At 38.0% G+C, this 26,702-nt stretch overlaps 1 protein-coding gene across 2 annotated transcripts in view; it reads right to left on the bottom strand.

Annotated features, from left to right (window-relative positions):
- Window positions 1–12,520: 12,520 nt before the first annotated feature.
- Window positions 12,521–26,702, bottom strand: part of sema3b (sema domain, immunoglobulin domain (Ig), short basic domain, secreted, (semaphorin) 3B) — a 56,270-nt gene continuing 42,088 nt past the window's right edge. For both annotated transcript variants that reach the window (XM_026368557.1, XM_026368558.1), the window contains exons 5-18: window positions 20,757–20,876; window positions 20,405–20,498; window positions 20,152–20,271; window positions 19,891–20,033; window positions 19,563–19,677; window positions 17,789–17,858; window positions 17,558–17,702; window positions 16,029–16,248; window positions 15,848–15,939; window positions 15,522–15,563; window positions 15,232–15,389; window positions 15,019–15,074; window positions 13,746–13,885; window positions 12,521–13,516 (exon numbers count right to left, since the gene is read on the bottom strand). In XM_026368557.1, coding sequence (XP_026224342.1) covers window positions 13,007–13,516; window positions 13,746–13,885; window positions 15,019–15,074; window positions 15,232–15,389; window positions 15,522–15,563; window positions 15,848–15,939; window positions 16,029–16,248; window positions 17,558–17,702; window positions 17,789–17,858; window positions 19,563–19,677; window positions 19,891–20,033; window positions 20,152–20,271; window positions 20,405–20,498; window positions 20,757–20,876 — 2,025 coding nt within the window. In that variant the 3' untranslated portion in view covers window positions 12,521–13,006. The remainder of the gene's footprint in view (window positions 13,517–13,745; window positions 13,886–15,018; window positions 15,075–15,231; window positions 15,390–15,521; window positions 15,564–15,847; window positions 15,940–16,028; window positions 16,249–17,557; window positions 17,703–17,788; window positions 17,859–19,562; window positions 19,678–19,890; window positions 20,034–20,151; window positions 20,272–20,404; window positions 20,499–20,756; window positions 20,877–26,702) is intronic.

Genomic DNA, 26,702 nt, shown 5'->3' with positions numbered 1-26,702 from the left:
TCTCATCACAGCAGATGAAAAAGCTTGAAGGCCTCCACATCCAAAACATGCTTTGTGCTGTTTGCCATTTCTAGATAACTTTCTCTTTCAAGCTCTGGTCCCTTTATGATGATCTGTTAAGACAAGTTATTGCTTCAGGCCTGACAATCTCCCTTCATTTTTGGAAGTTACCAGTAATTCATAGTGCTGAATGTGTGTAGCCTCATGACTGTCACACCTGCTTTAAGATAATCTAGGTCTTTGCTGCCTCAGCTCAGCTCAGACTTGAATCTAAGCAGAGGTGTATGTTTGTGCATTTGTGTGCAGGTGTATGTAAAGGAGCAGGCATGTCTTAATCCACAGGGAGCTGGCTGCAGATGTGGAATCTCCTCTTTTATTAAGATTAATCTACAGAGGAGACTTACTCGGATGGATATAGGTTGAAGTGATATTTCATTTAAGTAGAACACTCCCAATAAACTATTCCTCAAAAGGAAAATCGGCAGTGAACAGCAAAAAGTGCCTGCCTTGGGGATTTGAAGTCTGAAACTACATTTTCAGTATTTGAAAGAAAAAAAAATTCAACCATAACACACATTTTTATTCTTTGTTGTAATTCATGTGTTTGCCTGCTATTGCCTTATTGAGCATTGGGGTTGTAGGGACAGAGAATGTAGTCATTGTGAAAAGATTGGTATTTTATTTTGATAAGATTGGAGTGTTTTCAAGGCTCATGCATGAGACCAAAACAACTAGCAAACTGCTTTAATACTAACGGTCTGAATTTGATTTTCTGAAAGTTGGAGAGGAAACTGACTTCCACATGCGGCACAGAAGAAAACTTTTTGTTTCTCTGTCTAGACAAAAGCATGGTGACATGGCATGGATACAAAATGACATATGGGCTGCACATGATGTATACTTGCAGTAACAATCACGATTTACAGATAATGAGATTGAATAAAAGCAGACAATACTACTAGAGATTAAAATTAAGAGCATTGTTCCTTGCAGTTTTTGTAACAATGTTGATTGGTCCTCCATTAAAAGCATTTAACAGTGATTTATTATATTATTCTCTTCTGTTCTATTATCTGGAAGTTGAGTCATGGCAGCTGGACTTCCTTCTTGTTAAGTGCCATGATTCAACTTCCAGATAACTTCACCTGGACCACTGAGAATCTTCACCGACTTCTGTTCTATTCTGTACTTGTCCTGGATGTGACAAACACATTGAATAAGAAGCAGAACATGAGGAAGTTAAATATAGTATCGTGGAGAAAAAGTGAAACAGGACAGTTGGGACGAAACAGTTAGATTGCTCAGTAGATTAAGTATAGATGTTTGGAGGTAATCATGAAGGAAATGAAATGAAAGACTAAAGTTAGAGGAACGCCTAATGGGTAAAGGAGACTACTCAGGAATCTGTTATGCTGAGTCCTAATCCTCTAGGGAAGAAAAAATTATGAAGAATTTGCTATTGTGTCACAATCTGTGAGGAGTTTGATCTGTCCCAGTCTCAGTAGTACAACTCATTATTCATTAGGTAGACAGTGTTATTACACCACATTTCACAGGACATACAGTCCATGAACAGACTCAAATATACGACCCACTTTGTGTATTATTTATTTTTCCCTTTTCAGAGCAGTATCATTGATTGCTGACCCCTTGATGTTTTACTAACCACAGAAAGCTCACTCTCTCTTTGAAAGGCAGTACTCAGAAATATTACAGATTTTATTACGAATATATTGTATATTACTTTTATTGCTAATATATTAATTAGGATTTTTATTTTACTTTATAACAGATGAATAGTTTAGCATTGTTCCACATCACTAAACATTACATTTAAATAAAATGGCAATATTAGTGGACAGGGAGCTGGGTACAGATGTAGAGTCTTTGCTTTGTCTGATGCAGAGAGGATACTTGCTGATAATTACGCTAGCAGAGAACTGTCAATGATTACTAAATTGCTAATGTTATATAAATAACAGTGGTGTAGAAAACACTCTTCCTCCAGCTAATAAGATTAGTTTAGATCAGTTGGTCCTAGATATTAGATTTTCATTTGAAGTGCTGAATAAAAGTATTTATTGGCTAATCACAGCTAAATACTTTAAGTCTTTAAAGTGTGTCCATTAATGGAAATGGAGTGATTTCTGTTACTGTTGCCATGAAAAACACAACATTATTGCCAAAATATTTCCTAGTTTACAGAATTCTTTTAGCAGCCAAAGGAAATCCCACATATCATTTATATTATCCAACTACAAAGTCAGAAGCAGCTGTTTTGCGTTGTTGTGCTCCATTTACAGTTACTAAAGAATAATTTTACTAACTCATAACACAGAATGACAGAACGGTCTTAGTACACACTCTTTCTGTATTAGAATTATACAGATTACATATTCAAAAACTCGATTTACAAGTGCATTGTACATAAACCTTCACTTCTACTGTAGTGTAACATGATTTTACTGTCACAGTTAGAAGTCAGTTCTGATCAGACTTTTAAAATGGGAGTGCAGTCATTTTCTTTTCCTTAGTCAGAAATTCTTTTGTTGTTTGGTTTCTTTCATTTGGTAACGGGAAACCCACAACAATCCTCTACACTGTAAACTATTCAAAAGCAGTCCATGTCTTTGAGTTCACCCACAAAGTCTTACCAATCACTGTTTGTACCAGAAGCTCAGAATAGACAAAAGAGACCCAAAGGTTTGAGCTTCTATTTATTTGTATTCTAAATCTTTTTATGGAGTGAAAGTATCACCAGTTAGAGTAAAAAAACATGCTGAGTCTAGTCTGCAACTTGAATAGTGTTAGTATGATCTAGAAAACATTGAGAACATAAATATGTTTACCTTCATTTATGGAAAACAGATAAAAACAATCTTTTGTGGGACTGAGGTTCAAATTCTGAAGTCACATACAGCAAGATGACCTACATGATTATTATACTGATTGCTACTGATTATTGCTGTCAGACCCTTATTGTGTGCCTGATCCTGCTCATTTACGAGTTGATGACTCATGGCTGGCGTCGGGTTTTTATGCACTTGCGTCTCCCAGACAGATGGTCCACATGCTATTTTTGTGTCATCATTGTGTTCAGGGCTTTCATCAAAAACCAGCTGATGATGTTTAGGCGTGTAATTTCCCAGCCATTCGTAAGATCCTCTTCAACAAATAAAAGATCACTATCTGTTCTCTAAATAGATGTTTGTTGTTGATGTGTTTTCATGTGGTCTTGCTTAAAGAGTCATCCTTTAGGTATTAAAAACCAGTGGTGCAAGAGACAAAAGCGTGCTGTTTTTCCCCGAAGCGGAATAAACAACTGAGGGGAGGAACTTTACGGGTGGAAGTAAACCATACACAGACAAACACACAGTACATGCCAAGCGTAAATTGAATATTGCTGGGAAGTTAGGTCACAGGTTGTTTCCCATCACAGACACCCAGTTATAGTTCACTTCCTGTCCTTTTCCTGTTTAGAACCAGAGCTAAAGCTGGATTTGGTCCTTTGCCAGTTGCCTTGATTATGACAAATGTAATGACTGCCATAAGAGTGGCTGAGTGTGTACTAGAACTGCCCACCTGAGACCAAACCTTTTCACACGCACACACACAAACAAAAACTCAATTAAGCTTTAGTCAAATGAGACTTGAATGAAAACCTTGTTTCCATGTACATAAATCAGTAAATATTGAAAGCTAAAAAGACAATAAACAAGATATAAAAAACTGAAAATGATTAAAATAAGGAAATAGAAAACGATGCATAAAGGCTCCTTTATTATAATTCTACCTGTTTATTCTTCATAATTCACCCTCTGCCCCTTTATAATATTCTATCATTTGCCTCTTTTGGAGTTTCTATGAGTTTCATTTTTAGCCACGCACACTTAAAGACTCTGTTACCGACTGGAGAAGTGAATGATTAGCTCTGCACTTTGAGTTGATTGTATTTGTGTGCATATGCCTTTATTTTATATACTGTGAGGATAAATTTAGTTCAGATACTGCTCTATACCTTTTGGTCTTGTGAGGACATCTTAGCCATTTGTAGAGTTCAAAGAGAAGTTCCGGGGTCAATAGTAGGTTTTAGGGTCAGGATCAAGTTTAAAGTTAAGCATTTAGTTGTGATGGTTAGGGTAAGGGGCTAATGCATTGTTAATGAGTGACCTCACAAGTATTGTGGGACAAGTGCGTGTTAAAGCTGGTTGAAGGTTACAACTTAATTTTAGGGTTAAGACTCAGGTTTAGGTAGAAATGGTTAAGGTGGAGGCTAGTAAATCCATTATTTGTTATGGAGTGTTCCTACGACTGCAGAAAAACAAACGTTTATATGCGTTTGTGTCACAGGTGAGAAACACGGTGCCCACGGTGTTATGTTCTCGGTGAGCACCCATGTGTTTTAACTACGGTACTGTAATCTTAGATCCAGCTTTCTACAGTATGTTTTTGTGTGTGTGGTAATAGATGCTGTTTGCTCACTCTTGCTGCTCGTTGTTTCTCGAATTTAAACATCAATCCAGTTTTAGTAGATATAATTATAATAAAGCTTGAACTGGAGTAGGAACAGTGAGCAGCTACCTGCTCTGATGTTGTTCCTGTTCCAGTTCATGCACCTGCTTAAGTTCTGTATCATGTATTGAAGGTGTGAACTTTAACCAAATCATTAATTCAGAGAAAAACTCGATGGCTTTTTTTTTTTAGGTTTCAGAGTGTGGATTTTTTATATTTTTAGGAATTTTTAAATACATTTTTAATAAGCCTAAATATTTACATGCTACCATGTCAATGACATCCTGTGTTTTCTTAGAAGTAAATGTAAAAAAATGGGGTTTTGCAATGTAATAGCTGTCTCACATTCTTTCATCCTTGAACAATCATCTTATTTTTTTGAAAGAGTTCTCCACCAAATAAAGCACAATACAAACATTGGTGGACTCACAGTGGGATAGTTGAAAAAGACTAAGAAAAAATATTACAAGGACCCACACTGATACAGAACCAGATTTTTTATATCTGGTTTTTATATTTAAGTTAAATTCCCATTTAAACATAACCACGATATTTGCCAAATACTTACCAAATACCCAGTCCTTGACTATTGGGATGGTGGAGAACTTTCATATGAGTCATTTTTTGGGAACAGTCACAAGTCCAATTTTAAGGCACTCATAAATGACTTACGTATTTCGACATTTAGATATGAGGTATGAACTTCTCACTTAACTACAGGTTTCCACCATGAAGAGGTGATTAAATGAGGTGTGATTCAGGGACAGAGCAGCCCCTTCCCTGGCACAGATCATTAAATAATCTGATTTTTCCCAGAGGACATTTCACTTTGGCAGAACATTACTATAGTCCACATACCTCTCAACAGAGCTTAATAACAGTCTGATACGCTGGAAACTGCTGGTTCTCTGTAGTTACACGCTATACATGTAGACACCTGACATAACAGAGACAGGGGGGCACTGGTATTACACTGTTAAAACTCATGAAACACCATGACCATTAATACTGTAGGTAGTAATGGAAGAAGAATTAACTCTTTAATTTATATATTTAAATTAAATATTTATGTATGTATCCAAGCCTACATTATCCCACACTACTCACTAACTGTTTCAGCACCTCAGCTTCTTGTTTCTCCATTGTTTTATCTTTATTTTAGTTATTTCCTTTTCCCTTCCTGTATTATTAATTTTGTGTCTTTTCTTTCTCACGTCTAAGCCACTTGTTTTCTTTAGAAATAATTTCTGTGAGCGAGTGTTTGGGTTGTCAAGACGGAAAAACGACTGCCATCATCTGTAAATCTAGTGGTGTTCAGAGCCCTGTCTCCTTTGTGTCAACAGACTTTCCAACTTGCTAAGGCTCTGAGGTAATTACTGTTAATTAGCCCCATTAATCATTAAACTTGTCAGTTCATTTCACTGACTGGTGGCTGTGTGTTTTATATACTACGCCTCTATAATTGTGTATGTGTATTTTGAAAATGTTGTTGTAGATAAGATCGGGTTAATCCTTTTTCAAATGTGCAGTTGTAATTTATTTTGATTAAAAGGGTTTTTAAGAAGGATCAGCTAAACATGATGTTCCTGTCCTTTTCTAAGTTTTATATGTTCTTAATATTCTTCTGTCACTAAGTCAGGAAAAAAAAGATGTTAGCACACCAAGCAACCAAAAACTATTTTCTGGTGTCACACTTGGCTCACTGTATTTGCAGAAACTACATTTTTATCTCTGCTTATTTTACATAAGATGTACTGACACATTGGGACATGTCACAAGTGTCTTTAAGTGTTTTTTTCCAAACATTCAACAGAATCAAATTATTTGGCAATAAAGACGATTTAATCTATCTGTGGATATTTATGTGTATTCTTAACATTCACATTGCCCATGCAATTAATATAATAAATTAATTGTACTTGCATAACTGCTTTAACATGACTTTATATCACTGAAATGCAGCATGAAGTCAACTGGAGGCATATAATGTGTCAGTTTATTTATTTAATGATCTACATACACTAGAGTTTGATGGGTTAAATAGCTTTCATAGCAAATAATCCAGTGGCATGGTAGCAGTTACATATTCTAACGGTTCACTGAAACCTCTTACATTTCACAAACAATGTCTTCATTGTGCAGGACAGTGATGCAGCCGCAGAGTTTTACATTCTCCTGATCCTCGTTTGAAACTCAACATAAACAATCTTGCATGCATCGAAAGACTTGTGTTTATACATTCAGCAGATCCAGCTGAAGTCTGTGCAGCTTAGACTCTAAACACGCTGTCATATTATTGAATCAGTGGGTGATGTATGGTCACATTTTTGAGAGAGACTGAAAACAAAATCAGAAGCTCTGTTGCATATCATCACTTCCTTTTCTTCATTCTGGTTCCACGTTATCTTCTGAAGCTGTCATTCAGTGAGCATAATCTGATCTCAGAGTAAACCTTTACTGTGTGTGTGTGTGTTTTTTTTTTTTTAAGTGAAGAACACAATAGTCTTTTCAGAGCACTTAATCTTTTCCCACCACTTTTCTACTTCTAGTCAGTACTATGCAGAAAGGAAATTTGTTTCTGCACATTTTTTCCATGTGCAGTTTATTTGCCGTGTGTTTTTGGATGATCTTTTTCAAAGGCTTTGGCGCAGAGATAGGTTATTTTTTGTTTTATTTGTTAAGAAAAACCCGGTCTGGTACTGTAGAGCAGCATGATGACTTTTAGAATCTAAGCCAGAAATGCTAAACTGCTTACACTGCAAGAATTTTTTACATTTACATTTAGTTACTTATATGCAACCACAAGGGGGCACAACCCAGTATCATCTTGTACCAGTCCCAAGTCTAAAATAGTGCAGAGGGCATCTGACATAAAACATTTGCCAAACCAAACACGCAAATTATCAACACATTTAGTCATTTAGTAGACGTTTTCATCGAAAGCAATTTATAATTGAGATACACTGCAAGCAAGATTTCTGAGCCAAAGAGAAAAAGCTTAAAATGCTACAGGAAGAACTGTCTCGGAACTGTCAGACACAGAAATATGCAACAGGAAGTTACTGTATGATGGTGATCAATAACATGAAGTGGAATTTCCATATTCCACTTTATTGAATTTCCATTTTATGTGAACCATGTTGTGAGGATGCTTTGAACGTTTTCTTTTATGCTTCGCGTGCTTAGTATTACCCTACTGTGACAGCTTGTCCATTTTGTACTCAGCCACTGGAAAATGCTTCATGTTTCTAGGGAAACTCACAAGTGTACACACTTGTTAGTTCTGCATGATTGATTTAATTGCAATCACAATGTAAGCCTGTGCAATTACTGTATATAAAATAATTAAATATGTGTTTATCTGAACCTGACAACCTAATCTCTGCTTGTTTGCAGTTTGCTCATTAAATATCTCCCTAATAAAGATATAGAGTCATTGTTTGTTTAAAGCAGGGTGATGTGGTCATGTTTAGCTTTTGTGTCACTTTTCAGAGCCATTTAGTGACTAGAATGAAACATGAATGAGCCAAAGCAACCATCATTTATCCCTCTTGTTTGGCCCTGTAAACTACTGCTGCTCTGTTTTTGTTAATCTTTTCAATTAGGTTTTAATTTTATTTTCTCAAAACATGCACAGTTTTAGTGTACACATTTTATTTATGTATGTATTTCCCATGAAACCGACCAATTAGATCTATTACATTTACATACACCAAATTACATAGTTTTTGTATGATATTGCAGCAATATTGTCCATAATAATAGTACTGGTGACTTTATCACCAAATCATTCAGCCATACATGACTGGGGAGTGCTTTGGGGTCTGTAATACAGTCATGGGCTGTATGAATTTATTAGTTTCCCCGTTCTTTTTACAGCTCTCCTTTATCTCTTCCTTTCTTCATCAAAATTGAACAAATTAAACAACTATTAGGTCGCCCCATGGTGCCCCCACCTCCCAGCCGGCACCATGGTATGATGTATAAAGTGAACTTCTCACCTTGTTCATTGTATCAGCCTTTGACAAATAGTTTAAGTGGTTGGATAACACCAGTACACAAAGGCAGTTTTTAGGGTAATTGTTGTTGTTTCGCTTTCACCATGCAAGTGGGCTACAGTGGACTTTAGTCATGTCTCTCAATCTGTTGCTCCATTTTCATTCATGCTACAGTAGATGTGCCATCATGGTGGGCCATTTTCATATAATATTAAAAACATATTTAAAACTCAGCTTTTATCTTGTCATATTTTAAACTGTTCCCATGTTCACTGCAGGGGTTGTCAGGCTCCCAAGCTGTGATATAACTTGTGTATTTCCATATTTTAACAGTGTAAACCCAGTTAAATTATTACTGATACCTATCTAATGAACGAATATCCAGAAATATGGGTCCAGTCTTACACAATATCAAGCAAAAAGTCAGTGGGAGTCCACTACATCTGTTCTTCCCTTTTTCCTACTTTTCAGTTGTACCCCATGGACCACTGCAAACCCACTTTAACACACGCAAAAACACTGGAGAACTAATGAGTTCCTACAGTACAGCTGCTCCAGTAATATGGACCCAATTTCATTTCCTATGTGTTTATCACCGCTGACGACATACTGCACATACTGTGTGTGCACACGCGTGTGTCATTGAATACTTAAACATATGTGAAGGCCTTTCTTGTGTAAAGGAATGCAGGTGTTTTTTTTTTTTTTGTGTGAATTTTGTGTTGTAGGTTTCTACATCTGTGTTCACAGCTCTGAAAGGCAAGTTATGATAATATTAGTATTACAAATGTGGGATCTAGACTGATATGCAGATAGAATGAGTGGAATTGTTGGTGAGTAAGACTGAACAGGAGGAAGAGGGGTTGTTTAGGTTTGATTAAGTTTTGCAAACAGTGAGTGGGCACTGTCAAATTCAAGGAAATTAAAGCTTTACTAAACCATATGGCCTGTTAAATGCTCATGTACATACATCCTTATGTGCTTATTGTTGAAATTTCATGTCATCAGCAACTATGAAGTTATGTTTTTTTTTTTTTTGTGTATGTGTTCTGTGCATGTCTTACACTGTTAAATTAAGTTAACACTGTGTTTTTCACGTACTACCTAGTTTCACTTTGTCCAATAATGTTTTCCAGTTTTGTTTTCCTGTGTCAAACAGCTTCAGCTGCCCTTTACATTGAATTATTGCACAACAGGAACAACACCAACTTAACCGCAATGGTTAAAAAAAATGGTGCGTTACAGAGATTTCCTTCCATCATAGCATGACTGACCCCATGTGGGGAAAATGCAGATGACACAAAGAACTTAGAGCGAGGAAATGCATTAAAACTCTATTTTAACCAAAGAAACACATAAGGAATTTCATTTTTAAGTAACTGCATGTTTTATTGTGTTAATCAAAAACAATCTGACAAGACATCTCACAAAGACCTCTGGGAGTATTACAGTGCACCATGTCAACTTTGGCCTTCCACCTTTGAACTTTCACCAACCACTTTACATACTCATGCCACTGTTTCTTTGCCATCATATACAGAGCTCTGCTTTCCCCACAAACACTCTCTCACACTCACATTAACCACAAACACACATTCACTTCTCACATACACAAGCCTCTCCTTGTGAGCTGTCATACAGGGGTGCGTCACTTGGCATGGGAAACAGGAGTCTTAAATGTAGGGCTGTGTGAGGAACAAAGAATCTAATTGGACACTGTGTTCACGAAGAAATCCCCATTGGCCGTAATGTAAAAAAAATGTTGAGGATGAGTCCTTTTTCAGCAGAACATGAACGATACAGATGTAAATCTACATTTATAAGAAAAATAAAAATCCACCACAACATATCAGCTTATCTTTGCACATAAATACATAGGAATAATAATAATATATTCAACATTGTGCTTTCTCTCTCACTCTCTCGCCACCACACTATTGTCAAAGGCGTTAGCCACTAACATTGGTCATGCAATTTCAAAAGAGCACAAAACAGCTGGCTTAAAAGGGAGACTCGGGTAAGTTTGACATCACTACCAATGTAAGTACTCTCATCAAAGGAAAACAAGTACACAACTAATGTTTAATCCGTTTAGGGAATTAGTATTTTAAACTCATCAGCTACTGGTCAACACGTTCCCACAGTTAAATTGTTTATTATTTGTCTAATATCTGCAGGGAAAATTTGTGTCTGGTTGTAGTGTCAAAATGTAGTGTCCCTTTTAGAGGTGTCAGTCAGTTCAGTTTAAAGAGTTATTTACATCTCTATAAAGAAGGTATATAAATAACAACAATGATTTCATACATCTACAATCCACTCATAGACCTAGTTTGTGCTGCCTTCTCTTATCATCATCACCTGCGTTTGAGAATACTTAGGCTTTGATTCAAGCTGTATGTGAATAAATGAACACACCTAAGCAGAATGAGGATGTAAAATTACTACTGCTACTACTAAAATGTATGTTTGTCTGAGTTTTACTGGAAATATTTTAAAGCTGTTGTGCTTTTGATACGTTTCTGAAAGCAGCACAAATTAGACTTTATACCCATCATAAATCTCATTTAGATTTTATGGATGCAAAGCTTAAATGCATGTTTATCTTACAAGGCCAGTTGCTTTCTTTCATTTATGTGGATAGACAATGATATAATTAAATATCGTACCATAGGCAGGCTCTTCATTTGAGCACATACACACAATGGACACTACGGGGTAAGCTACACACACACATTAGCACAGACGATCGAAAAAACAAGGTTTCTTTACAGATAATACAGAGACTGGACTAAAGACAGAGAAAAGGAAGACCTTATTATATTAATTGTCCATTAGGAAGAGATGACATCGTTAAGCAGCAATAGTCAATTACAGTAACAACTGTAACACTATTGTGAAGTGATAAAAACAGTTTTTGAAGTCGGATTGAAGTTTTTACAGTGAGATGCATTGTGGGTCACACAGAAGAACGGCTTTCTGTGCACTTTTCTGTGCTGAATGAGGACTTGATGATTGGTCATCTCATTATTTGCATATCTATTTATACCAAAGAACATATGCAAGGGAAGTGTAAAAAGTAAGGAGTAGCAGGACTAGAATACAAAAATTCATAGTATCACTCATAAATATCATGCTAATATATATGTATGTACTGTACTGTAGCCCAGAACCATAGGTTGTCATACTTTGAGTCCAAATGATCTTTCCTCTTCCTCCTCATCATATTGATGCTTTCCACCTAAGCCATACATATTCTTGATTTCTCCTTAATGTGAAGAACCAATAAATAGTGAATTTGAGAGTGAGGTTTGGATCTTGTCAAAAAATCATATTCTATATATAATTCCAACTATATGTACTTTTTCCAACTAAAACTTTGTTTAGATATAACCCTGGTCTTTTCATGGATTATCTGCTTTTAGATATTGATTTTTTTACTGTAGTTTGCTAGTTTATCTACTCTGCCTCTTACATTATGAAATGCAGTAGTTTTTTTCCGCCCACCCCTCATTCTCTAGTGGTTTAGACCAGTAAATCAATATAATCACATCTGGTCAGATCTGACTGCTTTTCAACCATGACTGCATTCTACTGTCTGATTTATTTTGCTGCAACATGCCTCAATGTGCCTAAGGACACTGCTAAGAACTCTACTACATAATATAACCAGTTCTGAAACACGTTAATGTGTGCCACAGGCTGCTCTGTGCTGCTGGCATTTCTCTCTCATCTGTGAGTGCACTGTGTGCAATGCACATAAAACCATGTGAAATGTGAAATTAATTTAAATAAGCACACCTAGAGCAGAACATTGATTAACTCATCTGTAAATATTTGCATGCTTGTGCAATTGCTTGGTTATGCCCAGTTGGAGAACATTATGTTGTAGTATATTCCAGTTGTCATGTTACTCCATTCTCTCCCATTGAGCACACTCAAGTCCACCATTTTTCTACATTGGCATAAAACTGTCTGGTAGCAAAAACCATGAAGAGAATTCTGAAAACAGTTTTTTTTTGTTGTTTGTTTTTTGTTCCAAGTGGGTAGTCCAGAGGTTAGTACTGTGACTCATTATGTAGTTGGTATCATGTGGCGTGAATTTATTTTTCAAATACACCCACTAGCAAAAAGAATAACAAATGAGTGTAAGTTTATTGCCCATAGATAAAAAATGAGTTTATTCCCACGTACCTACTTCAGTACTCAACTATACTAGTAGAACAGTGTAAAGGGATCGTGCAGAATCAATTTGGGCAGTAAGGCAGCACATGCAGCAGCTGGCCAGTGGGACTAGGACTCAGGGATGGGGTACCATATAGTGGGGTCATCCATAGATAAATATACACAGTAGAGGAGGGGTGTGGGTGGGGGTCGGTGGGTGTATCTGTGTGTGAACACCTCCGGGAGTTCTTGGTCTCTCAGTCTCTTTCTATCATTCTCCTACTTTCTCCCTGCATCAGTCATTCATGTCTCCCTCCGCCTTTTCCTCGACACTGTTACTCTCCTGCGCTACGTGGCGCCCGAGGGTTTGGTTTACCATCGTGGGTCCGGCGATTTCTCCCCTTCCTTATCTCCTGAAGATGCTTCCACTTCTTAGGTGGGTGGACAGCAGGGCCAAGAGGCAGAGCGTCCTTCACTGGAGCAGGGAAACTCTTCTCTACCTGGTCACTACCGGTGTTCTTGCGTGCCCAAACTTGTTCACAAATCTGGTCGACGGCACTCAGGTTAGGGTGGTCCACTAGTTGCATGAAGTCCCGATACCAAAGCTTTTGATTGGTCATTGGGGGTCCACCTCCGCTGCGAGGGTCTAATCGGAAAGGGGCATCAGAGGGTAGATTGGAAACTGAAGAGGATGTTGAGGATACAACTTCCAAAGTAATTCCTAGTAAGATTTGTGTGAAGCCATGTTCCATGGCGTGGCACTGGTAGGTGCCTACGTCCCTCTTCAGGACACGACGTATCAGAAGGCCTCTGTCTGTCTGGAGGATGCGGTCATCCAGATGCACCTGGAAAAACGGAGTGGGTTAAATACAATGTGCATATTGCTGTTATTGTTATTATTGCTGTTCCTTTTTGATATTTTTTAATCGGTACCACAATAAGTTTACATAATAAATGTATGTTGCTAAAGAATAGCCTCTCAACCTGATGATATGCATGTGTCTGTAAACCCTTTGTGTAAACTTTCTTTCAGATGTTTTTGTTTCAACCTTTTCATTCTCACATCCCTCTCACCTCTTCTCGTGAGTTCTGTGGTTGTTTCTGGAAAGTCCATGTGACTTTAGCCTGAAGCGATTTGGGAATACATTCCAGAAACGTGCTGCTTCCCTCCACTCCATACAGCTTCCTCTCTGCCACACGGTGCTTATGATGGTCTGCAGGGGGCAGCAGAGACAAAGATATTATGACTGTGCTTTAACTTTAACAGAACATGCACACAAGACCAGCTAACAATGGAAAAGGCAATAAAAAGGTAATAGAGCAGGACAGAACAGAACAACACAGAAATGTCTCAAAGACCAGAAAAACAAGGAGACAGGGGACAGACCAAGAAAGAAACAGAAAACATAAGGGACCAAAACAAATTAAACTGTTTTTCTGAGACACCAAACTAAATAAAGGTGCTTTTCAGTCTTGTCTGGAAATTCATACACACATTGGCATCACAGGAAAAATATGTAATCTGTGTTATTTGTTGGCTCAACAGAGATTAATGTCAGCTTTCTTTGTGGTTACTAATGAGAATGTTCATTGGAATCAGGGTGTGGGTTTGGTCAGCCTGTTTGATGTGAAATATCAAACAACAACAAGACAACAACTCCTACTTTTTGACAGCAGTAATGAGGGAATTACAAAACCTCATCACTCATTGTAGAGGCATGAGTCTAACCAAAATCTCAGCCTTAGTGGGTACAAGTATACTCACATTGGTACACCATTTAAAACTTAAAAGAGAAAAACCTACTGATGTAAGACAATTTGAAAGAACAGAATGATTTCTGGGAAAAATAATAGTGTCTAGACCCCCCACTGCTTTGAGATGATGTCGCTCTAACTGGGGACAATTACTGACCTTCATTAGTTTTACACAACCTGGCTTACATGCCAAATGATGTAATCATATTACTCAGGAGGTCCCGCAGTTTCAGTGATTAGCCTAAATCAGTTATGTGGTATAACGACAGATAGCAACAAAATGCTGCTATTGTTGTCTGGGAGGACCGGGGTCACTAGAGGTCAAATAGGGAAGGATTTTGGATTCTTAGGCCAAGGGACAGTAAGATGTCAGATGCCAAGAGTGTCTATTATAGCAGGAGCAAAATAGGGCTTAAACGGGTACTGATACATGAACATACAAATGAAAAATGTATGTATGGCTGTTTGCTATGTCTGTTCAGCCATCACAAAAAAAAAACACATGCATATACATTCATAATGCATCATCAAGCAAAAAGCAATGAAGTCATTATCATACATTGTTTATTATGGGGAGTGAATTTTACTGTACCTCCAGAGCAAAGAGTATTAGGGTCTCCATTCCTCACATCCTGGCGACGAAAACGCCTGTAAAACATTGTTAAAAACTTTTTAGTGAGAGACCCTTCGTCATCATCATCTACATTTGTATGTATTATTTTTTTGGTTCTCCAAGTAATGAAAGGTCATCTGGTCAGTCAGAGTAGGAGCTTTTTAGTCATGCAAAAACGAGTGTGTCACAGACCTCTTGGTGTTTGGCAGGTAGCGTGTACAAGATGTTCCATCCCAAGCACAGTATGGGTCTCTGGCTAGGCAGCACTCTGCACAGGCCTTTCCATACACACTGCAGCGGTGAAGTGGAACTTGGACTATGCCTGTGTCAGAGCTCACATACAGCTGTTGCTGTGAGGCGACAGAGGATGGAGTAACACGTTTGAGAGTTTAATTTGTACCCAGATCAGTGTCAAATTCAGTTTATGTTCAGTAAATCAAACTGACATTCAGTACAGCCCAAGTTAAGTATAATAGACTTACTCGTTTTGAGGAGAGCTGCATGTTGCTGATGGATGAGGCATCCTGGAGTGCAGAGGAGTTACAGCAAATTACCATGATATAATGCATTTCAAATAATTTATTATTTTACAGTCTAACAGATGCACAGTAAAATAGATCTTATGATTATAAGCTACTCCCAGTCATGCAACCCCAAAAAGAGGATATTTTCTCCAGTGCTTTAAATGCTGCAAAGTTTTGCTGCTTGTTTTATTCCCACACATGCAAAGCCTCTACTGCTGCTAATGCATAAACTAGCTTTATTTCAGATCCAGCCAAACCTTTACACATTACATAGGATTTCTTACTTTGAAGACCTCCAGCTCTTCCAGTAGAAGTTCCTCCATGTTGTTCCAGCTCTCCTTGGGGACATTGATCACCTTTAGTACTGTCCCTTTGTCTGAAATCACCAATACAGAGCATTTTAATGTCACTTCATTTTTTTACATCTTAAAATGTAAAAGTTTTACATTGAAAACAAATCATCACCTGTGCCAATGAACATGACATCATACTGCCCATCAGCAGCATTGACTCTGTCCACAGCGATCTGTGTAAAGCTGTAGTCCATGTTGGTTCTGATGAAGATGGGCCGCCGGCTCATGGGGTAGACAGGGTTATACATCAGAGGGTGGTGACGTGCAAACTGGATCACATCATCTGGGAAACCTTTGGTGGAGTCAAAGCTGCCGAATGTCTTGCTGGGACACTAATGAGAGGCAGTAAAATATAATTCACAAGGTGCTTATGGGTGCACAATTGGATTTAAAAACAACTGTATTTAAAATAAACCTGTGGAGATGTAGCACATTTATTTTGCAGATGCATTTTTGATTTAATCATGGTTCATAATTTGCTTTCTTTAAATTGGGATGCAAAATGGTGCAGAAGAATTTTAAACATTAAAAAGAATCTCTGTAAAAGGTTAGAGTGGTTTTTGTCAGTTGAAGTAGCTCTAGTCCACACCTCCAAACTAATTTTCTTAACTTATGCTAACACCTCACTTAAGTTAGCTTTTTTTTTTGTTGTCAGTTATGTTACATTGTCACTATGAGGTTATTATGGTTGTTATCAGTAAAGGCATGTAAGATCAGCTTTGTTTCCTGTTTGTATATTTGTTAGATGAAGATCAGATCACCTTTTCTGACAATTAATGCAGAAAGCCATAAAGTTTTAAAAGGTTCACATACTTTTTCTTGCCACTGTACACTGGAATAAAATGTCTCACTCTACATTTCAGTTGGCCTGAAGCAAACAAATCCACAGATCAGAGAGGTGTGACTATGGTGTGAGGTCTCAGAGACATGAGAGATTTTCTCTAGGTCAGAGTCCAGCTTCTCTTTTAAACGAAAATTCCAGTCCTTAACTTTAAATCTAAGATTTGAAAAGTTCATTAAAATATATGGTAACATCATGCAAAATGTATTATTTCTCCTGTAGATACAAGATCATGATGCCTTACTGTTTGCCTGTTGGTCATAAAGCTTTTGATTTGGTTTATGAATTTTAACACTGAAAGTGCTTACCATGCAGTTTTTTGTAAGTTACTTGTACACACGATTGTTTTCTTTTAATGTGATTTGCTCCAGTAATTTTACAACCCAGTGAGGTAATGTTGGTGTGAGTGAGGGTTTACTATAGACTAAGCACAATTGCTATTCTGCAGTCATACAATGGGGATTGTTCTGCAGTGGCAGTAACAGCTGAAGCTCTGCATAACAAATCCTGCTGACGCTACATTTGTGAGCTTAGCAAAAATATAAGAACCCTAATAAGAACATATTGATTGGGACAATTGTAGAGCACTTTTGGAGTGAAATTTTAATTGGAGGCCAGTAGTGAGAACTGCAAGTATTTGAAATGTATGAAATGCTTATTTTACAATATTACATTAGTGCTGTCATATGTGTGTGGTGTATTATACTGTGATTTTTACTTATATTTACAGTTCTAAGTAGTTTTTCATCTATCAATCCTCACACTACACTATAAATGAGTCTTTGCTGTTACTGACATACCATTCCTGGGCGTGGATAGGGGACTTTTCCCTGAAAGGGCACCCACTGGTAGTTGGGCCCCTCTTTGTGAGCGAAAGGCCCCAGGAAGGCCCTCCGGATGTCATTCATGGAGTAGAGACACACAGCTGAGCCTTTAAATACACTGCTGCTGGGGTACAGAGGGAGTAGGGTTAGATACATCAAAACACACACACACACACACACACACACACAATATGAATGGACTCTGACCTGGAAGTAGAGAAGACAGTGTAGACCAGAGGGTTCTTTCTGTCTCTTGTCTGCAGCAGGAACACATCGCCTGGGGACGGACACACACATTCACTCAGGTCAGGTGGTGGTAGTCCACAGGTCAAAGGTTGACACAAAGATAAACAGAGCCCTATGGCTATGTCTAACAGCATTAAAGAGACATTTTACTGATAACTGAGGGTCATGGCATGAAATTAAATCTCAAGTGTCTACTACTCACACTAGTAACTAGTGGTGTAGCTATAACACATATTTTAAAGGGAGGTCCTCCTAAAAGTTTTGGCCTCAGGTATGGTCAGTAAACTCTTGGTCAAGATAAGACACTCATTCTTCATGTGAGGGACTTTGATAGACAGGTATAACCTAAGGGCTAAGCTTAGACTTCATAGAGTTAGAATTTGAACTAATTTTTCCACTTAGTTCACCTTTCACTGTGTCACAAAATAAGCACAAAGACAGATCATGTTATACCCCACAGATAGATATAGTCAGAGAGATCAATCAGACACATGTTAACATTTTAATTCTGGTTGGATAGACAAGTAAGAAAGGGGTTAGATGTGTACTTTAATACTTCATCTATTCCAGCTTTGTTATCTTCAGCCAGATAAAATGTTGTTGGTTAATAAAAATGTTCCATGGCCTTGGACGTAATACTACCCGAGGCTTACTGATGGTAAGCTAGTTATTCTGGTATGCTTATGTTTACAGCATATGTTTAAGCAGACAAATGCACTGAACTGCATTTTGTACACTTTGCATCCTAGTGTTTGTAGGAATCAAAAAATAATATTCAATAAATCCTCAAGATGCACTGTACTTCTGTGATAAAACTACGAATGTATGATGAATATATAATATATGATGTATAATGATGAACTACGAATGTGGCAAATCCTGTCTACAGATATTAAAGTAAGATTGGATGTAACTTAGCTGTTTAGAGAGCTGTTTGAAGAAGAAACATATGTTTACACAGCATATGTTAATATGTATGGTATATATTGTACAAAATATCCAGATTGTTCCACATCTCTTACATGTGAATCTTTATTATTTGAGTAAGACATTTGTGGAGCAATGCTTGAGTTTATAGTGAAATTATGTGTTTATTATACAGTATTTCTTCTGCCCACAATTTATGCTTCAGGTTTAGCCTCCCTTCTGGATACTATCTAATGAAAACACATTGTTTTTTTGTCATATGAAGACTCACCAGAGACAAGCCTGCAACTTACTTTGAACCCACAGCAAGAGCTCTGGCTTTGGATCAGGCCAAAATCTATTACCGATTAATCTCTCACTCATGCTTTCTCCAAATCTGAAGGAATGTGTGGCTAAATGATAATCTACAATTGAGGTCAAAAATCCTGTTTAATTTATTATGCTTTCCTTGACTTTCTCCCTCTTTGCACCACAAAATGTGTTTCCGTGAACAAAGCAAAGTTGGAAAATCAGCCCAAATTTCAACTCTTTGTTTTGCTTTTTCTATTTTCAGAAGAATCTTATTACTTCACAGTATGATGCTGCAGAGTAGTTTCAAAGGGCATTTTTTGCAATCTTGATATTGGGGATGATAAAGTTGAAGTTGCCATAGTGAGGTCGAAAGTGATGCATCCAGCTTGAGTTTTCTGCAGAACTCTTTAAACATACAGTAGCGTGAATTATGTCATGGTTTTACCTGACAGTTTTAGTCATAATTGACTTAATATACACCAGTATCTGTCCTAGTGACTGTACACAGTGAACTTACGTAGCTCATCAAAGTATGTGTCACTGCCATCAGCTCCTGGTACCGAGCAGATCAGACGGGTTTTGAGGAATGTGGTCCATTTGTTCACCAGACTCCTCTGGCCACCCATGTCATTCTGATTTAAGACAAAACAGTCGAGTCATTTAAGAGGATTAAGTTTACGTCTGTTACATAATAATGTGAAGGAAGATAGCAAAAGCAGTTTGGGCACCAGCCATTGACGACCAAATTAAGTTTTTTTAACAGAATTATTTCATTTTTGTAACACTATCTGCATTTGGCAGTTTAAACAGCCTTAAGGCAAAAAACTAAATGTTTAATGTCGTACCCTGCAGAGTTGTCCAATGCGGGAGTAGGTGGACTTCCCAAGCCCCTGGGCTTCAACGGCCGTCTCACGGAAGAAAAAAAATACCTTGTCATCATCGGGGTTTTCACTCTCTGGGACCCAAAAAGAACCTACAAACTTTGGTTCTGGTGGAAATAAACATAGATGCACAATTGTAATTATGCCGGTATTTTCTTTGGTACATTGAAATTAAGTGAAAAACAGTTCAAGCCTATTCAGACACATAAATATAGTAACACATACCATTGAGCCAGCGTGAGTCGTGCTGTTCAGTGCGAATGGAGGGGCGTTTACCGAGACTTCTGAAGATGGTGAAGTCCCGTCCCATTAAATCTGTTGCCACACCTGCATATAGCTCTTCACCTAGGGAGAATTCATGGATGCACAGCATTAACTATGTTTTGGGATGGGCTACACTGAATCAGTCACAAGATTTCTTTTCTTTAAACAAGCCAATGGATTATTAGCTTATACTGATGTTCTCAGGTTTAGTTACCAATGAGCACAGAGGCAGCATTGTGGCGAGGATCATACGGACTCTTCCCTTTGCCATCCTCCACCTTAGACGGGTCGATCCTGAACACATGGTCCTGATGAAGAGAGGATGAGGAGAAGATCAACATTTTTAGTCAGTTTTATTATGTTAGGCTTCTGAGCATGAGTAAGTGATTAGATGTCAACATTCATCTGTTCATATACCATGTTTTTAAAACTAATTAATGCCAAGCAGATTTCTTAGCTCATTCAAGTCTGTACAATTCACACACAATAATTTTTAAGATTAGCTATTTATACCCTATAGAAAATATAATGAAATACTGTGGATGTGTCATTTGTTTATTTCTTACCTCCATCCTGTGTCCCACTTCTACAAAGGCACAAGTGGGGTGGAAAGCCCCTGTTCCACAGGCGTACAGGTGGGTGCGATTATAGTGGTGCACAATCTTCACATAGTTCACACAGTCAGACTGAAACACACAGATACAGAGGAAGAGATGATCCAAATGATGCTTCAGAGCATTATATACACTCGGCTAATGTTCTGGTATTGATATGCTTAAACCTTATTATTCCTTTTCTTTTTGTGGTGTAGAACTGGTGGAGTTTAAGTATAATGGCTCTAAATGTTGACATGAGTGATATGTGTTGTATTGAATTGTATAAAATCAGCTCTACTACATATTATTTAAACCCTTTACATTCACAGGAAGATACATCACACTGATGTGACCTCGGCTCTAACTCACTTTGAAATCGGAAAAACAAGTTACAAAAACAAACAAACAAAACACAGTAAATCCAAAGAACCACTAACGCTTCTTGGACACTTTCTCTTCACTTTTTTTTTTCTTTGGTTTTACTGATGTACATTCCTCACATAGCTGCTGTCTGTTTGTTTGCCTGTGACAACACAGTCAAGTCCCCAGTCCCACCTCTAACACACTGTTGTGACAGTCTTTGTGTCCTGGCTGTACATGCACATTCCTCTGAGTGTGTGTATGTGTGTGTGCGTGTGTGTGTGCCTGCTGGACAGTTCCTCTGTATAATAAGCAACATTGAAGGGACTCCATATTTATGTTTTGAACAGAATTTTAAACATTTAGCAGGAGACAGGCATAAAAGCTGGAGGAGCATCTTCCAAATGACTAAATGTAAATATAAGTCAGTTAAAGCGTGAATAGTCTGAGTGCTCGTATCACCTCGCTAAAGCAGCCTGTTTACAGTACATGCACATTTTGTTTGTTGTTCATTTTGTTGAAGTACATAATCTATGGCATAATACATATGCAAGCTATTCAATCTCTAACACTTGAACTGGTTGTTATCAGCAGCCTAATTAGAGGCTTCTGTCTCTCCTGTTATGTCCCAAAAATCATTTCCACTTTGCCACCTTCTTTCCTCTATTCACCGCTACAACAGTAGCAGTTTTTCAGTATTGTTACCCCTCTCAGTTCCCCTCTAGCGAGACAGCAGGGTATTGACCCATACACATCTGTCCACATTAGGATCCAGTTACAGTTAGCTGGATCTCAGGAGAGAGAAGACATGTACACTGACAAAATACTGGACACGAACAAGGAGTGTGTACCACAAAGTCCAGGCTTTGGGAGACATGACCCTCTGTCCATCTACCCTAATAACTGATGAATACATGGACACTATGATTAATAGTTAAACCTGTTTGTCCAAGCCTTAATAATAAGGGTCTATTTTTTTGGTTGTCATTCCAAAACCTAATTTCTCAAAAGATACTTATCTCATTAAGGTTTTACTGTGTTTACCTACTTCTGTAAACACACACACACTGTTTCACACATCTGATAAATGTACTCCCCCCTTTCCATCCCGTCTACATGTCCCTGGACCGGCTAGAAACATCTGTCTGTTGATCAAGTTACAAACACTGTAGGACCCATGGGATTCACTGGAGGTTTATAAACACGTGAATCTGTCGGCCACATATTGGTTCAGTATATTGTAGAACCACCCCATGCGTGTGTGTGTGTGTGTGTGTACACATCTTTATTTCATTGTGTGGACAAATGTAGTTTAAATACCATTCTTGCACATTTTATCTGATGCTCACAATATTTAAAGAGCGTTTGTCAGGTCAAGACCAGGCTTTGGGATTAGGGTAAAGTTTAGAGTGAGACACTAAGTTGTGATGGTTAGATTTAGGTAAGAGACTAGTTAATGAATTATGTCAGCGAGTGTCCTCAGGGAGACAAGACTGTGTCTGTGTATCTGCATGCATATAACATGTAGACAGTTCAGAGTGTGGCTCTTCTTAATATATACGTTAATAATCACATCTAAATTTTGCGCACAATTTGTCTTGTTTTGGCTTCATCAGAGGATCGAGACGTAGTTTTCCCAGTGCTGACTTAAACATGTCCCTGTGACTGCATCTCTCTATCGCTCTTCTTTAATCAAAAGTCTTTATGTAGGTGTCTTTACAGCCTCAACCAAGGGTGACAGACTATGTTGTTAAAGCAGTGGCACAAGCGGAACTGTGGCTCATTAGACCCAACACACACACACAAACACACAGAACCCCATTAGTGGTTAAAACCAAAGTCGTTTCAACCTTTGAAACCCACTAGAGAGTTAAAAGTTGGAGGGAGTATATGAACACATATGTGTTTCAGTGTATGAGTATGTGCAAGCACATGTGAAGGTGTTCAACCAACTGATGAATCTATTATGCTATTTACAAACACAGGAGACCAGTGTTTCCCAAGAAGGAAGGAAGTATACACCCTCTGACTTTGCACACGATAAATGAACACATGTAGACTTAGACACACACACACACACACCTCAGCTTCACTCCTCCAAAAACCAACATGCTCTTATGATAAAGTCAAGATATAAAATATAAAATAAAATATAATCATCCCAATTTCCAGTCAGTCTTTTTCCTCGGGAATCCTTTTCCTCAGGATTCAGGTCTGCCTGAAGCTAGACCTCCTCCTCAATCTACCTCCCATTGTATTTTAAAGCCTTTAGAGAGAGTGTGTGTGTGTGTGTGTGTGTGTGTGTGTGTGTGTGTGTGTGTGTGTGTGTGTGTGTGTGTGTGTGTGTGTGTGTGTGTGTGTGTCAGAGGGCACAGGAAGGTGAGGGAGTCAGTGGAGCAGTGGCTTGACAAAGTCAATTCTTTGATGTGACAAAAGAGAAGACAGCAGCAGAGACAGAAAAGGTGGGAAGAGAAAAGCCACTTGAAAGACCTTAAAAAGATCAGAGAGGAAGGAGGAGAACGAGGGAGGCGAGTCATGCCAGCAGTCACATTTCCTCAGTGTGTATGTGGGTGTTAAAGGGTTCACTGGTCAACCTTTGACCTATCACTGACTCATTAGTTGAAACAGTAAGCACTCAGGCTGTGACCTCACTGGAGCCTTGAGCTTTGAGTCTTGCCTTTGCATCTTATAAAGCTGTATTGTTCTGCTGGATGTCTTTTCTCCCTCTCCCTCTCTCTTCTATTCGAGAGATGATTAACCCGACCTACCTATTCATTATTTCAGCTTTTATCTGTCCTTCTGCTACTTCTCTCCGGCTCTCTCTGTCCCACCTAAACTATGTATTTAAAGGATTTGTTATGTGAAATCATATGTATTCATTTATAAAAATAAAGTGCCAAACAGAGATTAAATTTAATGTGAGATTACTTGTGATCCCGTAAGCAAAAAGATTGATGACATTGTTCACCACAACTATGTTGTAAATCATCTAATCATGGCTATTTTTCATTAGAGTAAAATATTCCAGCTGTGTGTAATTGATTATTTATTATAAGCTTCAGTTTATAATATAAAAAACTATTTTCCTCTCTTGTATTTTCTTTCACATCTTATTGTAATGGATAGAAATTGAGCTAGTTTTTTTTTATTCCTCTTTGACACTGATTAAACCTTTTACCTGAATATACAGAAGGGCGTTGCACAGTAGACATGATCAACGCTAATCTAAACAACAACTACAAAGTTGAGTAATTTTACTTGGTGATTTCCAGGAGCATCCTGGTTCACGTTGAACAGCTTTGCTCAGTAGTTAAGGGTTATGTCTGTGTTCAGAGGCACTTGAAGTCTTTATAAATCCAGTAATCACTGCCCAAACAAAGAAACTGAACTAAGCAGCCCTGTCGGCATGGAGATTTTCATTGGCTGTTTTGGTCATTCCACAGCTTTTGACTGAAACATCTTAATTTACAATCATTACCTATTAAATAATACTCGTTATGTTGTTCAGATACTCATGGTCCCTGCAGCAAAGGCAATGGGTTTACATTTTTTTGGTTAGGAGAGACATGGCTTATAAATATATCTCCCTCAGAATGTGTTGTAATAACTTGGAGAGTCCTTTAAATCAGTTTGTGCAATCATCAGGTCGACATTTTAATTTAACCAATACTTTGGTTCATGATCAGTAGTTCCAACAAAGCTTAGTTAGAAGTGGTTTTAAAAATGCACTTTTTGATTCAGTAATATGAAGAGAATATTTTTCATTGATGATCCCTGTTGGGTGATGGCTAACAAGAAAATGACAGTGTGGGTGCTGTGGGCTCGTGGCTCCAGCTGCACAGCGACAGCTCGGCGTGCTGAGTCAGCTGCACATCTGCCAACTGTTTACTGCCACAGTCTCACTGTGTTAGTGTGTCTGTATGCATCGAGGTGGCTTTCCTGTGGTATGTGTGTGTGTATGAGAGAGGGAGAGTTATGAAGTGTTTAAGACTTGTCTTTATGTGGGCAACTCTTCATGCCCATCGTTTCCTTTGAGCTACCATTATACTATGTCTTCTGTAGCTAGCAGTGCAGTAAATTAGTTTAATATACTGTACCTAAAATAAGTACACCAATGACTAAAAGAATCATCATAAAATGACACTTTATACTGTATATCAGACAACCCAGCAAGCTTTTGCTATAATTAAAAAATTATACCTTATAGCTCATGTGATATAAAAAACATTAAATCAATTATAAAACTAAATACAGTGGATGAGATCATAGAAACTGGACAATTCTGCCTCAAAGTATATCCAGCTGTGATTTTGGATGTTTGTTTTGTGTCAAGTGTTTCAAGTTTTTTGCTTTACATAATTTCTATGTGCAAAAACAGTATACTGGACTGAAGGTTAAAGAGCTATTGTGGTATACGATATTATAGCCAACATCAAAAAGACAAGGTTATTTCATGGAGAGGCATGAATAAGTTGACAACAAGAGTAACTTATGGTTCCAAAAACAATATCAGACAGTGAGAGAGTGCAGAAAGAGAGGAGGACTGAGGAAAAAGAAGCAGTATGAGAAGAGCAATCCGGAGGGGGAGAGAGATGTTGGCCTCTTCCTACAGAGAAACACACTTCTCTGTAATTAGGGTCAACAGTGTGAGGTCAGCTCAGTTCTCAGTGTGCGGGTGAGTGTTTGCCCAGATAATAAAAGTCAGAAGGAGTAAGAGAGGAGCGAGTGTTTAACAAAGAATAAAAATAACATTTCAAAGGCAAGAAAAGCACCAATAATAACTGACCAGAGGAAAATCCTCTCAATGTAACATTTGTCCTGACGATTTTCCCAAACCTTTTTTTTTTTTCTTTCTTATCTCTTCTTCCTATATTCCTGGGGAGCAATTTTACTAATTCTCTCCACCACTCCCCGACTTCACTGTTACTCTTGCTTTCAAACACACACAAACAGGACGGACACACAGAAACCTGAGCTCGCACACACACTCAGACAGACTCCTGGTCAGGTGAAACTGGAGCCTGGAGTCTTGTATGAATAGAGCTCGTTGTCTGTCTGCTACAGCTGTGTAATCATACTGATTAAGGGTTTGTTTTGCACACACACACAGGCACACACACACACAGTGGACACAGGCATACACTTGGTTCTTATAAGTACATGATATATGTATACACACACTGTCAAATGTGAATATAAATACAACATACAGAGACAAATTTGTGGCATGTCTGCACATGCTGCTGATACCAATATATGTATATACACAGATATGTGGTGTTAGCCAGGTTAGGTAGCTTGGTGGAGTTGCATCTTATGTAATCTTGGGTGGTCTATAGGGTCATAGTAGCTTCTACATGACAGTGAGTGAAGTCAAGCCTATTCTGCCCAGACTCCATCCACATCACATTTAGACCCATAATCACCACATGCAGTGTATATCTTGGAAACGAAATGTTCGGTAGATCAAAATAGAAAATCTTGATTTCAATTTTTTTGGCAGCCAAATCAAAGACCAACAGTAGCAGGGTGGCCATGTTTGCAGAAACCTCTCTA

Source organism: Anabas testudineus, chromosome 7, assembly GCF_900324465.2.
Source record: "Anabas testudineus chromosome 7, fAnaTes1.2, whole genome shotgun sequence".
Lineage (NCBI taxonomy): Eukaryota > Metazoa > Chordata > Actinopteri > Anabantiformes > Anabantidae > Anabas > Anabas testudineus.
This window is presented reverse-complemented; position numbering and strand designations above follow the sequence as displayed.